Source organism: Porcisia hertigi, chromosome 13, assembly GCF_017918235.1.
Source record: "Porcisia hertigi strain C119 chromosome 13, whole genome shotgun sequence".
In the NCBI taxonomy this organism is placed as follows: Eukaryota; Euglenozoa; class Kinetoplastea; order Trypanosomatida; family Trypanosomatidae; genus Porcisia; species Porcisia hertigi.
This window is the reverse complement of record NC_090572.1, coordinates 353,761-369,200: the sequence shown is the minus strand read 5'-3', so window position 1 is coordinate 369,200 and position 15,440 is coordinate 353,761. Positions and strand designations below refer to the sequence as shown.

At 57.6% G+C, this 15,440-nt stretch overlaps 2 protein-coding genes across 2 annotated transcripts; both read left to right on the top strand.

Annotated features, from left to right (window-relative positions):
• Positions 1-994: 994 nt before the first annotated feature.
• Positions 995-5,686, top strand: JKF63_06296 (uncharacterized protein; the record flags this gene model as incomplete). The annotated part of the gene is made up of 1 exon (XM_067902246.1): positions 995-5,686. One exon carries the CDS (start codon positions 995-997, stop codon positions 5,684-5,686), a length of 4,692 nt encoding a protein of 1,563 aa, XP_067758743.1.
• Positions 5,687-6,841: 1,155 nt separating this feature from the next.
• JKF63_06295 (uncharacterized protein) lies at positions 6,842-13,639 on the top strand (the record flags this gene model as incomplete). The annotated part of the gene is made up of 1 exon (XM_067902245.1): positions 6,842-13,639. The coding sequence occupies one exon, from the start codon at positions 6,842-6,844 to the stop codon at positions 13,637-13,639; it is 6,798 nt and encodes a 2,265-aa protein (XP_067758742.1).
• Positions 13,640-15,440: the final 1,801 nt, after the last annotated feature.

The following is a 15,440-nucleotide window of genomic DNA, read 5'->3' as shown; positions in this document are numbered from 1 at the left end:
ACACAGAAAAGTGTGAGACAACAGTAAAATATATATATATGTATATATCCGAGACGAACGAACGTGGAAGGCGACAGTGCTGAGGCGTTTGCGACCAGCCCCCCCCCCTCCTCTTCCACGAACCCCATTGCTCGTTATCACCACCACCACCACATGGAGGAGTGCTCAGCAAAAGATTATCCGTTTGCTGTCCAACTATTTTTCCGCGGCAAAGCCACGAATTCGAAAGTGTGTGTACACGTTCGCAAAGGCTTCGTACCGCTTGTGTGTTTGTGTTTGAGGTGCCCCTCTCCCTCTCCCTTTTTTCTTGCTGTGCGTGTTATTATTATTTATTCATGTATTTCACCTGAAAGGCGTGTGTTGTGGATTTTTTTTTTGGTTTGCGGTATTAAAATCGGGACTCACGCACGTCAGACGCTCACACGCCATTATCCACAAACACAAAACATGGAAGTGGATACATTGGCGCACACAACTAAAAAGCCGTCCTCCCCCCTTGAGTGTGTGTGTGTGTGTGTGTGTACGTCTCCTGCGCTCGTTGTCGTCGATCCTCTTATTATTGTCGCTCCTTTTTCCCTCCCTACCTGCTGGTGTAGTGCATTCCGCACGTCATACGTTAAGGAGTGCACCATCAAACAGGAAAGACAGGAACAGAATAAAATAGAAACAGTGAGACACACACACACACACACACACACACACACACAGAGAGAGAGAGACCCTCCCCCCTCCCCCTCTCTCTCCCCCTCTCCCCCTCTCCCTCGGTCTCGTTAACTGACGAGCAATTCTCACTGGATCCACTTATTTGATTTGGCGTTGGTGCTTCACTTTTTGGGGGGAGGGGGGTGAAAGAAGGGAGAGTGTGTGTTTTTTTTTTTTTTGATTGCCCTCTTGTGTGTGTGTGTGTGTGTTGTTATTTTTTTTTTTTTGCTGCGCTGCGATACCACACAAACTCACATCAACGCAGAAGAGGGGGAGAAAGAACAGAACAAACATGGGAAACACGCATACACGCGGTGGCGGTAGACGCGGTGGTGGGAGTCGTGGTAGTGGTGTACTCAAGAGCGAGGGCTCGCTTGTCGCCGAACACGATGCAGCAAACCTGCCGCGCCGTACGTCGATGTCGTTTAAGCGCCAGGAGAGCCTACCATCGCTCCTCAGCCGACAGCCACCGTCGCGGGGACTCTCTTCCATTGAGCCACGGACCCCGATAGGACTCGACAACCGACCACGGCAGCAGCAACTCTCATCAGCATTTGCAGCAAACAGCACAAAAGGGTGGCGAGGATGCGAGCGGGGCAAATCCAGTGACAGAAAGGGGCTGACCGCGCCCGAGAAAGTGGAGCACAAACCGCACCGACTCTCTGTTTTTCGGGATCTCAGCACATTGACATCCTCGGCGTCGATCAATGCGAGCATCGGTTCGCACGACTTTTCTGGAACTCCGAATCCGCGCCTGATGGCCAACGAGGCACGCGACCTTCTTCTTGGGATCTTCGTTCCGCGTGAAGGGGAGTTGGAATGTGTGCTCTCCGGCTTCCTGACCCGGGAGGACTACGCCAGCATGCGGGGCTTCTGGGTAGGCTTTTTGACAGCAGAGCTGAGGGACAAGTGGTACCTTGGCGCCGTGATGCTGTCCGTCCTGGGCAAAGACCGATGGCGGTCGTTGCGTCTGTCAAGCAAGGTCGTCTTGTCTGCCTCCCCCACCCGAGAAGAAGTGCTGCGATTGAATCAGCGGCGGCAGGAATGCAACGATCAGCTGCGCGAGCTACTCATGATTCTCAGCGGTAGCTTGATAGACCATGGCGACCAGCGCCCTGAGACAGAGAGCCTGGAAACACCGCTGAAGGGCCATCACCTCCACAAGAGCGAGACATCGTCCACCGATGCAGTGAAGCCGGATGCCGTCTCTCGCAACGAGGGAGATGACAACCAAAGTGACACTGGCATGGACTCAATTAGCAACAGCAGCAGTGGTGTGGCTCTCCGCTCTCGCGTCCGAGGTGCAACGTCGACAGCGAAGCGCCAGGAACTGTTGATCCTATCGCTCATGCGTCTCCAGACGGCCGTGTCGACCAGCTTCGATTGCCTTGACCTCATCGCCGCCCGCATCCCCACCGCTATCATCTCCTCGCTCCCTCGCCAGTACCTGCTAAACACCACACCGGTCGTGTACGAGCGGGTGGCATACGAAGAAAAGAAAATTGGTGATCTTGACGCGCTGTCCTTCTTTGTTTCCATCGAGTCACGGCGCCGACTACTCAATGGGGACGCACCGGTGGATACTAAACGCGGCACAGTGACAAGGAAGAGAGGCCATAAAAACTTTGTCCCCGCCACTCACGAGGGCAGCGCAGATCGCCTTCACACCGCACAGCAGCTCTACTCCGCCGTTCGCCACGCCGGGCTCGTTCTCACAACCGCGTGCTCATCGCTGGTACTCACTGTTCTGTTTCACCTCGCTGACGCACTGCGCGAGCGGCAGGCTCTCCGCGACCACAAGGTGAGGGCGGCGCAGCTTGGCATCACACTGGAGCAGCTGAGTGGTCGCAAGGAGCGTACTGCGCGTATTTATTCGGGCAGGCCGATTGAAAATGTGGAGGAGATGAAGCAGTGCGTTGCCGAGGGCGAGATGTCACTGACAATGTTCACGAAGCAGTTGGTGGGGCGATTCCGTAAAGACAACCGCTGCCAGATCGAACAGTTGCAGCAACGCCACGCCAATCTCTTTGCCCATCTGGAGACGATCGCAACCCTGGATGAACAGAGCGACTTCGATCCGACGCGGCTACTGTGCGGCATCACACTGAAGCTAATGTTTTTGACCGGTGGCGGGCAGCGCAGCATCGTCGCGGATGACCGCCGCGTCCCATCTGGTGTGCGTCACATCACAGACGACGTCGCGCTCAGCAGAATGCTTGAGGTGCCAATTCTGAGCCACATTTGCTGGATCGCATGCATGATGGGCATGCCCATCATGTCGGGCCACGACCAACTTGCCCAGAAGCACCAAGGCAAACCGCTCAGCTTCATGGAAATCGACGATTGCTGTGGTGTCATGCGTGTGCTGTTCCAGGCTGTCGGTGCCCTGCCGTGCGGCAACGCGTGCCCGTATAACATCAAGGACTGGTTCTCGCTCTTCCCCTTTTACGCAGTGAACTCGGAGGGCAAACGCGCACTCATGTACCTGTACACCGCTCAGACCACCGCCATCCAGCGGGTCCCCTTGATGCTCAAGAAGGACATGACGCTTCTCTCTTTCGCAACAGCGTTCAGGAGCGCGAAGCTACGCAGCCGCGTCGACATCTGCAACTACTTTTTCGAACCCAATTTCACTGTAGGCGGTTACTCGTACCCCAACGTGGACAGCACCGGTGGCGCCGGGTCTGCGAGTACGTCACTGGGGCCGTCCTCTCCTGTGGAAAAGGGCGTCCACACCAGGTTCAGCGGCACGACAAGCGAGAAGGGCACGCAGCCGTTGTCGAGGTCTGATCAACCGATGCCGCTCCCGGTGAACAATGGTAGCGCGACGCTGCCAAAGAGCGTGAACCCGGGGCACACGGCATCCACCTCCGCGACAGCAGAAGCTGCTGAATCTCGCCAAATGGAGCGCCACAGCTCTTTGGCATCTCTCAGCTCCTCCGCGTCGTGTAGCACATTGATGGACGAGAACCTCAACATCGACGTCTACACATGCATGAACCCGCAGGCGCAGCTGTACCGGCGCTGCAGCGACGAGGCCGCAATGCGTCGTCACCGTGTGACAGAGCTGACGCCCTCAGTGGAGGTTACCTTTTACTGTTCCTCGCATGACCTACTGGACGACCGGCCCGATGTATCGTCGACCCTCATCCAGGCTCTGCCAAAACTGCTGCCCAGCGAAGGCCTCTTGACACTTCGCTGGACCTCTGGCGAGCCGCTGGTGACCTTCTGTGCCGGCGACCTTTTCTCGGTCATGGCAGAGCGTCTGGACGTGCCGGAGCCGAGCGGCGGCGGTGCGCCGGGTTCGCCACGGTATCTCCCGGCGCTCTCCCCAAGCACGCATCACCTCACCAGTGCCGTCACCCTCGTTGGAGAGATCAAAACCACATCAGACACATTCCCAAGCGACAGGGCAGGTGCGTCTGCGACGGCGCACCACAGCAGCGGTGAGGTCGGGGTTGCAAGGATACGGACACCCCTGGTCGTCATTCATGACCATGAGAGAGAGAACAGCCCCACGGGGCTCCATGGCGGCGACGGAGCCAACGGCACCGTCTCAGAAGACGATCGGACAACGCTCTCCGCCGACAGCTACGCAGCGCCAGAGATGACGCGCGTGCATCAACTTGTCATGCACGACATCCTCGGGACAAGAAAGAAGGTTAACCGCCGCGTTGAAATACAATGGACGGTGGTTGACGTGTGGCCGTGCAGTCCGTCTGACAGCGCCAACACGTGCCAGAACGAGGTAATCCTGCAGGTTACTGCGCCAGATATGCTACTCGCCGTCCCACTACGCATATTGACCATTGGCCACGAGCGAGCGTCGATGAGCGTCTTCACCTTTGTCAGCCCTGACGACGACACAGTGTGCTGGTCCAATCCAAATTTGATTGACTCCATCCTCGACAAGACGTGCTACAGGCCTCGTGATAGCAGCAGCAGCGGCAGCAACCATGCCGTGGGAGGCTCCACGTCGGTAGACGCCGCCGCCGCCACGTGCAGCCATCTCGTCCCCAGTATGTTGCTCTGCGACACAGAGGATGCCCTTCACAACGTCTACTACTCAATCGGCGTGCTCCTCGGCAACGCCATCACCAACGGCGTTTACTTGACCACCCCAATCGCTCCGCTGGCATTCTTGTTGATGAAAAAAGCGATCAGCAGCGGCGACTATACCTTTAAAAACTTCATGTGGTTGGAGCCGGCCGATGGGAATCTGCTGAGCCCAGCGATGGTGCTGAACGCTGCCTACGAGATATTGAACATGAAGGATCATCAATATGTCACATTTCTTCAAATGCGCAGCCTCGACAGCCCCGAATCCCAAATATTTGCTGTCATTCACAGCCTTGCGGATGAGATCAGAGAACAGAGGACGGCGCAGCAGCGGTCGCGGTCACATTCGCAGGCATCGTCGCTGAGTGATTGTCATGAACCCCGACCACGGAGCTTCCGCGCCATCGACGTCCGTATCCCTGAACAGCCGTCAGACAAGATTAGCATGCGGAGATACTCGCAGCTGATTAGAACCCACAACCGCGCCGGCAGCACCTTCCACCGCAGTGGCTGTGACGTGAGCCACTTTTGCGACGACAGGGACGGCGTTGGCGCACCCTCTTCACTGGGTGGCGACGAACACTTGCCCTTGCCGGACAGACCGCTAAGATATCGTCAGCCGCAAGAGCAACAGCAACGGGCGAACATGGAGAGTAGCGTCCCACTGCCGACGCTAGAAAACCTGAACAGCTGTCAACGGTACACACGCCTGCCCTCGCGTCGCGAATACATCTCTCTCTACCTCGTGAATGACCTTATCTGGAGCTCTGTGCGCCGCGACGGTCATGGAGAGAAAAATAAAGAGTTGTGGGTGAGCATGGCTCGTGGGTTCATGACATCGTCCCTGGCGAAGAGTCCACTCTTGACGCACTGTTGCGCGCGTGTAATTCGTGAGGTGCTGTGCGTACCCAACACAGAGCGCTAACCCGTTCCCCCACCACCTCTCCACTGCCCCCTTCCCCCACCACCACCACCACCACCATACTGTTTCCTCCTTTCGGTACTCGTGGCGAGTGCATTGCGAGTGGACGCGGACACACTGGATGCCCTCTACCCCCACCTCAGCGCGGTGAAGTAAGGAGGAAGGGAGGGAGTTACAGGGGGATCCAGTGCGCCGACTCTGAGGTGGAGGTGGTGGTGTGTGTGGGGAGAGGGGAGGTGGTCAGAGGGGGGGGGGGCGGCGTATCGCTACCGATATCGGGCGGTGATATGGCCTGGCGTCGGTGCGTCGTGTCACGGTGTAAAAAAAAAACTTCTGCTTTCTCTACACGACGATGGGCAAAAGCCTCAAAGTGATTCGAACGCATCTCTCCCAGAAAACACCGCCTAATTGGTGAGGGAGGGGGGGGGAGGGCATAGTCGAATGCAGGACCCGCTCTGAAGTAACTCGAGAGGACCGCTTCCCCCAACGCTTGTCTACCGCTGCTTCGCATCACGCGTTGGGGGCCAGCGGAGACGCGTACGTGGTGTGTGTGTGTGTATGTGAAGAGAATTAAGCACACATACACACACATGTGTGATGCTGCGTGGGTGAAGTAGTGGCCACGACACATAAACGACACTTTTCTTCCTTCGCTATGACACAATCTCCCTCTCCTTTGCCCTCCCCCTTCCTCTCTTTTTTTGTGTGTGTGTGCGTGCGGCTGCTGTTTCTCCCTTCGACCCACGGAAGAGCCTAAGTACACGGGTTCCCTCCCCCCACCCTCCACCCCCCCCTCCATATCTGGGGCCTTGTGTCTCCCCGCCCTTCAAAGAGCTCCCCCCCGCTCTGCGCAAGCTGTGGAAACAACAAAAAGCAAACAAAAAGGAAAAAATGGGCCAAGGGCTGGTACGTGATGGTAGGTCAACCCGGTCGGACTCGCACCGCAAACGCGCGGCACCAGCGACGATGTCCACCACTGCAAGAGCTGCGAAGAAGAAAAAGGCGAGAGGATCCCTAACGGCACTGCATTCAAACGTTCCTGTCATTGAAGCCGTCACAACCCCTCTGTCGCGTATGCGCCCCACCGCATCCACCAGGCCTACTGGGCCACCGAAACACCATAGCCGCCCACTCAACAGTGGTGGGGGTCACCCAGTGATGACGTCGCTGCGCCCGTTGTCCAGCGAACTGCACCAAGAGGATGGCAACCGGAGCCGCGAGAAATCAATAAGTAGTCCCCCTAGAGTCCATAGATACTACAACGGACTTGGTAGCACCAGCCACCAAACTCTTGTCAGACAAAGCCGCTCGTCCTTCCCCTATTCCCCAGACGTCTCTGATGTCAACAAGGTCAGCAACTCCCCCGCCGTGTTAGCTGCGCAATCAAACAAGTTCTGCGACTCGGCTATTGACGAGGCCAGGGATATCGCACCAGAAGAGCAAGCCGTGGTGGGGCCAGTCGGTGAGCTAGAGTGCATCGCTTCTGGGTTTGTGTCTATCGACGACTACATCTTCATCGCCGAATCCCTAAAGACGTTGTCGGTGCGGTTATTAGGAGCAGGCACCAAGGGCATGGCCGTTACAAGCCACGACGACGAAGCACGTCGGCGCTGTTTGGTAGGCGACCACAGTCCGCATTCAGCGTCGGCGTGGGGCGCTTCATGGGCGGTGATGCGTGATGCGCTGGTAAACAAACAACACGGCAGCGCTCACGGCAATACAGGCGTTGTGAAGAGCGCCGCCGACGACGTCGTCGAAAATCTAAAACGCTCCGCAACAACAGCAGCCACGGAAGGCGAGGGCCGCGACGATACCCTGCGCGTCCCAGGCTGTTTGAAGTCAGCAGACTCCCATGGCGTGGAGACGACAGCAGTCCTCAGTTCCACCAAACCCCATTTGGTGAGCGTTGATGAAGTCTACTCCAAGGGCGAGGGCAGCGACCAAAAGAGCGTGGGAATCCAGAAGGCCGTCAAATCCCTTCCCGAGGCGTCGTTGGCCACGACAGGACTGCCAAGACCCGGCAAGACCCCCTGTAGTACCACGGATGCAACGACGGAGATGGACACAGAGGCAGACAGACGTCACCCCACGAGAAGCGGTGGCGACTTTGAAGATGGCAACAGGGGTGTTTCAGACATGACGGCTGCGACGCCGCTGCCCCCTTCGCCACGCCCGCTCTCCATGTCAGACCTCACCGCCATCAGCGAACATGACGAGGTGTTGGACTTTTACCTGCAGTCCCTGGCGAAGCGTGTGCAGGGGATTTCCAGCAAACTGCGTGCGATGAAGCCCTGCTCAGTGCTGCACCTCTTCTTGGCGGCCGCGTTGTACAAGACAGATTGGTCGAGCATGGCAGCGCTATTGCCCACCACGGCGTCAGCGCCGGTGCGTTCGTTTCGCGTTGCAGACGACAGCGTCGCCAAAGCCTTGCCATTGAGTAATGCGTGGATCTCGAATAAAGAAGTTGTGTTGTCGTCCAAGAGCAAGGATGAGACGCTTGCGTCGAAGGTCCGCGAGGACGCGCTAACCGCCATGGGCGAAGACCTCGTCCAGCTGTTGACCGACACGAAGGATATCACGCTCTACTACATGTCGATCTTCGCTGACAGCATGCCGCTAAACATCTTTTCGCGGCTGAAGCACAAATACCTTTCCCCTAGCTCCGCCATAGTGGAGAACTACGTGGGCTGCGGCCTTTACACGCGCCGCGCGAAGGAGTTCTTCGTCTCTCTGACAGAGCGCGTGGCGCTGCTGAGGGAGCACAAGAGCTTTACAACACCCCAGGAGCTGCTGCTAGCTATCTGCCAGCTCTCGACCCTCGCATCACAGATCATGTCGTCCTTCGCGATTGGTGCCGTGCTTGGCTGCGTGTCGCGCTGGCGTGAGCTCCTCGAGTCCGGCCATACAAAGTCAGACGAGGCGACGGTGATGATGGAGCAGTTCGTGACGTCGTACTGCACGGGCTACGATATCCTCATGAACGAGGCGTTCCCCGCTGTACGCAGGCAGTACCCAAACGTGTTCCTTGCCTGTCTCTTTACTACGGAAGATGGTGGTATGCCGCCGATGCTGACGGTTGAAGTATCGATGCTCATGAAACTTATATTTCTCCTCGCTGGCGGTCTCGGAAGCATCCGCGCCGACGACAGGCGCATGATCGCGGACGCCCTACGGGAAGAGCAGCAGCGAGAGACAGAGCGACACTCACCCAAAACTGCTCTGTATTCCTGGTCTGGCGCGAGTGACATCCACTCCCCAATGCCGCCAACGGCGACTGCCGCTCTCACAAGGGGTACCGCCAGTCTCCCGGTGTCGACATCATCTCCACTGGCATTGCATCGTCGGACGGGGAGTCCGTCACGCAAAACGGTGTCCCTGCCCCTCCCCATCCCAGTGACAGTGACAGGCTCCTCCTCACCCCGCACCCCTAGCCTTTCTCGCGTCAACGGTCGCACCCGAGCCCCTGAGCGAGCGTCGACTAGCACTGCGTCAGCATCCTCCCGTAGCGAGGGAAGCACCACGTACAGTAGCGGCACTCGCTACCCAGACTTCAGCCTGGCATGCGGTGAGGGCCTGTCGGGAAACTCAAGCAGGGTCAGCGATGACGTAGCCCTTTCGGTCGCTCTGCAGGTGCCGTCTGCCACGCTCATTGTGGGCATGGGCGCGCTGTTGATGAGCGGGCCGTTGGTGGCGCACACACCGATCGAGGATTCGGTGCGCACGGCTCGGGCAGTGAGTCGCATCTGGCGGATTCTTTTCCAGACCGCGGGCTTTCTGCCATTGGGCCCTGCCTGTCCAGTGGACATGGCGGAGTGGCTACCCCTATTCCCCCTCTACACCCTAAGCACCTATGCGAAGCACGCGATGCTCTCGGTGTTTGCCAGGACGGTGGGTCAGACGCCGCTCACGTTTGGGCCGGTGCTGCGGGGGGACGTGCTGCGTTCCGCGGCGGATGCAATTAACGTCGTGGCGCCCTTGCGGAGTGAGCAGACAGCAGTATCAACGCCCAGCGCAGCGGTCATGGGCCAACGAAGCGCACCGAACCTGGGTAGCTTCGATTCCTCCGCGGAGGCCGTCGTGGCCGGGGGTCGCACCCCCAGGGAGAAACCAACCGCACCGGCTCTACAGCAGCGCTCCTACATCCTCTGCCCCTACTTCGCGCCGGCGCCTTCACACATTCGGCACGACACCTCAGATGTCGACCCATATCATGTAGTGCCGCCCGAGCAATGTACGCCCAGCATGGCAACGGAACGGCGGCAAGACCTCTACGAGTTGTGCGCACGCCAGTCCGCGGCAGTTTTTTTACCAGGTGTGGTCATGACGGAGCACGTGGACGCCACTCCGCTCCCAGGTGGTGTGGCGATGCTTCGGGTTGATGCACTCGCCGATCATTCACCAGCTGCACTCCAGCGGTTGAAGATGTTCCACGGCCAGCTCGCGTTGATCATGTCATGGCGATCGCCGCCACATGGTTGCTTGCAAAACCCTACGCCAACGAGGCAGACGGCCGACGCCTGCGACATTCCCACGCTGGGAAGTGCGCCGGTGCGTGAAGGCGATGAGGTCACCATTCACTGGGGTGGCACACCAGTGGGCAAAGCGGCGGCCACTGCGTCACATCTCCTAGCCCACCTCTACAACCCAACTAGCCTCATGAGCCAGCAGTCTCCCGTGACGGCGCGTAACACCAAACGCAGCGAGGCACCCGAAACTGCGTCAGGGGCGGGCAAGACTAGGGCGCAAGCATGTATGCATTCGAACGCATTCCACTCACACTTACACGGCAGTCACCACTCAAAGCCGACTGCTGTGAACCAAACGAAGGAAACGGGCACGGCTATACTTTCCCCCACCAACGAATCGTCACACACCAACACTGCTGTCGGTGAGCCAACAAGTAAGGACTTGCCTGACGTGCGCGTCCCTGAAACTCAGCGCTGCCGCATTTCTATTATCGTGAAAACCACCAACCCAAACCTGTTTGTCGTTGTCCTAGACGCACCAAACTGCATCGCCCCCCGTGTCGACGTCGTTTCGAGAACTGCGCTCGCCGCTGCGGATACCACCACCACCATCCCGATACACTTGAGGACCGCGAAACAGCCCGACTTATTGGCAGCCCCGAGCCCGCCAGTCTGCTGCCAGAACGGTGCGTCCACAGGGCAGAATGCCTCCACCGTGATGAACACGGTCTTGTCCCTCACACGAAGTGTCAAGTGCCTCTTCCACCATCGTCGGCACTGCGCGCCACTCGCGCGCGAAGGAAACTCTGGCTGTGCGTGGGCAAACCCCGAGTTCCTTCGGGGCGTCGGCGCTCACCACCCCGCCGATCTGTCGTTTTCTTCGGCACCCGCCGAGCCGGCCGCAGCAACGTTAGACAAGGCACTTCGGGTGCCGACACTGTTAGGCTGGTTGCTCGGGCAGTCCCCTGGAAACGATTTAGTGTTCACCGTTCCTCTACCACCCCTGGCCTTCCGCGTATTGAGTCTTGCAGTGCAGCTGGACCTGCCGATCGAAGCGATCCACCTCTCCGCTGCCGACGTGTCGCTGCTCTACCCCGACTTGACGAATGCAAAGCCGCGCGAGCAGCTCCTGCAGGACCTGCAAAGTCTGTTCCCCTGCCAAGAAACTCGCTCGGGGGGAGATGAAATCCCAGCGTCGAGTAGTGGTTGCGACCCCAAGCGCACCGACGGTCGTCCTGCTCTAGATGGGAAGTCTATTTCACCTAACCCAGCCGTTGCGCGGCGTCAACACCAGCTCCTGAAGAAGCTCCTGGTCGACATCAGCTCCTCCATCCTGTCAAAGGTGGGCGACAACGCAATGGCTGGGCACGAGTTCTGGACTGCGGTACTGCACGGCATGCGTCAAACACCGCTGATGAACACCCCATTGTTTGCCCAGTGCAGCTCTCGCATCGTGCGCGACGTGCTGTGTGGCCCATGTGATCACCTGCAGGAAGAATTCACGTTTAGACGCTCCTTTGTGCTGCTCGTGGAGGACGACGTCAAGGGTGGGGGCAGCAGCGTCGCACCTCCAGAGGGGAATCAGGGGATTCGCCATGATCGCGACTTTGTGCGCAAAGCAGTGATGCGCGTCCTGGATGAGCTCCCACTCAAGCAGCGACGTTTGCTTCTACGCTTCATGACGGGCAACAGCCTGCGCACGCGTCGCTCACAGATGAACACGTTACGGCTGGTCGTGCAGTCTGGATTCCCAATGGAACAGCCGCAACACGGGGCTTCGATGGCGATCGGCGGCGTTGCGAACACAGAGATGGCCCCGCGTACGGGAGGTCATGGCGACCACGCTCACACCTCCACCGCACCGTACCCTATAACACCCGCGGAGTCGATAGCACGCTCGCGTATCGACGCGACTCTCCAGCTGCTGCCGGTGGCTCACCCGTCCGAGAATATGCTGGTCATCCCGAACTACTTCGAAACTCTCTTAATGGGGTCGTACCGCAAGCGAGTACTTGGCGCAGACCTGCCCGTGCTCAGCCCTGCCTTCAGCATGGCCGCTACATCCCCGGAGGCGACGTTTGAGGGCTTAGCGGTGTCATCTGTGACGGCCTTCGCCACCGAATGCCCGGGTGTGCCAAGGGTGACAAAAGAAAACCCTACGGCTCCACTCTTCGATGACGCGGACGTGCAACTCGCCTGGACTCAACTGACAGAGACGCAGCAGACGACGCTGTGTCGGCGCTATCGGGAGCTGCTGCGGCACCGTGTACGTTCCGCTCTCTACGTCTACCTTGCGTCTAATGCTGATACAATGGAGGATGCGTGGGAACTAGGACTTCAGACGGGGTTCATCTCTGCTGCCGAGCATAGGGGCAAGGCGACAACAACGGCAGGTGAGTCCGACCTCATGGTGAGTGGAAAATGCAGCGATCACAACGGCAACAACGGAGTTGCGCGTTCCGCTCACACTTTTGTGCGCTGCGCTGATGGGACGGTTCTGTATAATGAGCACGAGATGGGCAAGAGTGATGCAGCTTGCGTTGGAGACGTCGGTGACTTCTCTGGCGAAGACAACTTCGATGAAAGTGAGCTGGATGAGTACTTGTTGCTGGCAAATCTGGGAAAGGACATGGCTGTCCGCTCGGCCAAGCCCATCTTGTGTGAGAGTGGTGGCCTCGACGACAGCACTGCATCGTCGGGTTGCGAAGGCCGAGCTAGGCAGCACCGGCGAACGTCGCGCCGGACGGCTCAGCCCCTGGACAGTCCTAGCGCATCGTGTAGCGATGTGCTCAGCGACTCAAAATTGGACAGTCTGCATGGCTACTGCACCGCCGCCACGTTTCAGTTTCCTGAGGATACGCAAAAAGACACACGCCCGACGGAGCCGGACATGGCGGATGCGGAAAACATCGCCAGTCGCCGCCGCTGCGACACCGACCTCGGTGCCGCGGCTCCGGCTGGCGGTGGCGATCACCGGGATTCGGGAAGCGTCGGACAAGTGGCCAGCGCCGGCCCACATGCCCTTTGCCGCCATGCTCCTCCCCGACTCCTGGACGCACCAGCATCGACCACCAAGCGGCCAATGAGCAACAGCCAGTGCTTGCTGCCGATGCCAGTGGCACCGCCGCGCGATCCCTCAACGAAAGCAGTCGGCATGACCACCTTTCTACAAAGGTCACGGATAGCCGCTGCAGCAAAGGCATCGCAAAACTCGGCAACGGCGTTACCGGACATAGTCACGCAGAATTGTGCACGCAAGCCCGCGTTACCCTTGGCGCTGGTGGGGAGGAAGAGTCCACTGAAGGGAGTCACTCGCACAGCTTCACCCAACCCTGCCATCAAAGCTGCAACTGCCACCCCTGCCCCTGCAGCGGACACCGTGGCCGTGGGCTGCACTCCGCTGCAGATTGGGTCCAAGGACGCGCAACTGCGCGCCGAAGTCGACTCCCGCATCCGTGAGCTCTTCTCCGAGGGAGTATCACCGCTATAAGGGGACGCTGTGAAGAAATATATATATATATATATATACTGAGCAAACCATATCTTCTGTAAACCTATCGCCCCCTCTATCTCTTTCTCTCTCCCTCCCCTCCCCCCCCCCCCCCCCCCACCCAACGCTCCGTTGGGTGATTGTCACCATCGAGCTTCTCCGATGGAACTGGAATCGATTGACAGTACTTTTGAACGTATACAAGCTCACACCCCACCTTTCCCACCTACCCCCCCCTCCCTCCCTCCCTCCTTCCCTCCTCCCCCATGAAGGCCCATGAGCCTTTTCGAACGTTCATATGTGTATGTGTCCGAGGGTCGAGAGAGAGAGAGAAGGGGGGGGGGGGGGAGGCCAACCGCCTTTTTTTTTATAGACCAAAAAAAAAGCCTTTTTTTGTTGTTGGGGTTGAAGGCGGGGGGGTGTTGGTTGGGCGTGAATGGACGGAGAACTCAAACAAAAAAACGTGAATTTTGAAGTTGCTTTTTGCCGCTCTTTTTTGGTTCTTTTTTTCGTGTATGGCTGCTGCTTCTTCCCCCTCACCCTCTCTCCCCTGTCCATCCACATACATACATCCTTCTTTTTTTTTTTGCTTTCTGAATTGCATGGATGCTTTGGTGGTTCTAGCCGGTGATGATAAAGGGAAAAAAAACCCCAAGCGGCGGGGTGGGGGGGTCATGCGTACATATTTATTGATGGATTATAGACATATTGCACGATGTCCTGTTTCCTTTTTTCCCCTCTGTAGGTGTTTCTTTTGTTTCTCTTGTGTCAGTTTTGTTTTGTTTTTGCGTGTGTGTGTGTGTGTGTGTGCTCATTGGACCTTGCCTCCAGATATAAACCGTCATGCATGAATGCATACACGTAGTGCTGCCATCATCTCATCCCTTCAAGTGTAAATATAAACATACGTCGATGTATACATATACGAATCAGGCACAACACGATGTTTTTTTCTTTTTAGTTGTTCCTGGTGGCTGCTGATATATTCGCTCGTCTGCCTCCTCCCCTCCCCTCCCCCTCTCACATTTAATGGACAGATATGAGTGTGTATATATATACACATGCATATGCTCGTTTCTGTCCCCGCTGGCACATGGTGTGTCTCTCCCCAATGCTCAGGAAAACATGGAGTGAGAGTGTGTGTGTGTGGAAGGGGGGGAAGCGGGGGAGGGGGGGGATGTGAGTTGGAACCTAATGGAAAAAAAGTATTGGCATTTTTTTTTCCCGCCTCCCCTGTCCACAGACGTCCACAAGACGATATCGATATATATATATATCCACATAAGGAACCCCCCTCCTCCCTCCCTAATCTATCAAAGTAGTGCATACACAAACTCGCCTAATCACCTCTGCGTGCTCACAATTTTCTGTTTTTCTTTTTTTTGGGGGGGGGGGGAGGGAGGGAGGGGAGGGAGCGCGTGTTGTTTTCTTCTGCGTGCTTTACCACTTGTGCCTCATATGCCGGCCTCCTCTTCCTGATTCTCTTAGACCCCTCCCTCCTTCCCCCCCTTTTCGGTGTATATCCACGAATCGCTACTCATCAGCAATGCCGTTTTTCCTCCCGATATTTTTCTGCTTTTCGCTCTGGGTATAGCTGATCTTCCCGTTAGCTAATCTGTGCGCGTGGCGCATTCTTTGGTGTGTGCCCCCCACCACCACCACACACAAAATACAAAGGGAGTAGCCAGTCTCGTCACCTCCCACACCCCTTCCGTCGATCGTCTTCCTTCCTCTCTATTCTTCCTTCCATCCTCCCTCCGTCCTCTTTCCTCTTTCGGTCTCGTTCCGGACGACCTGCAGG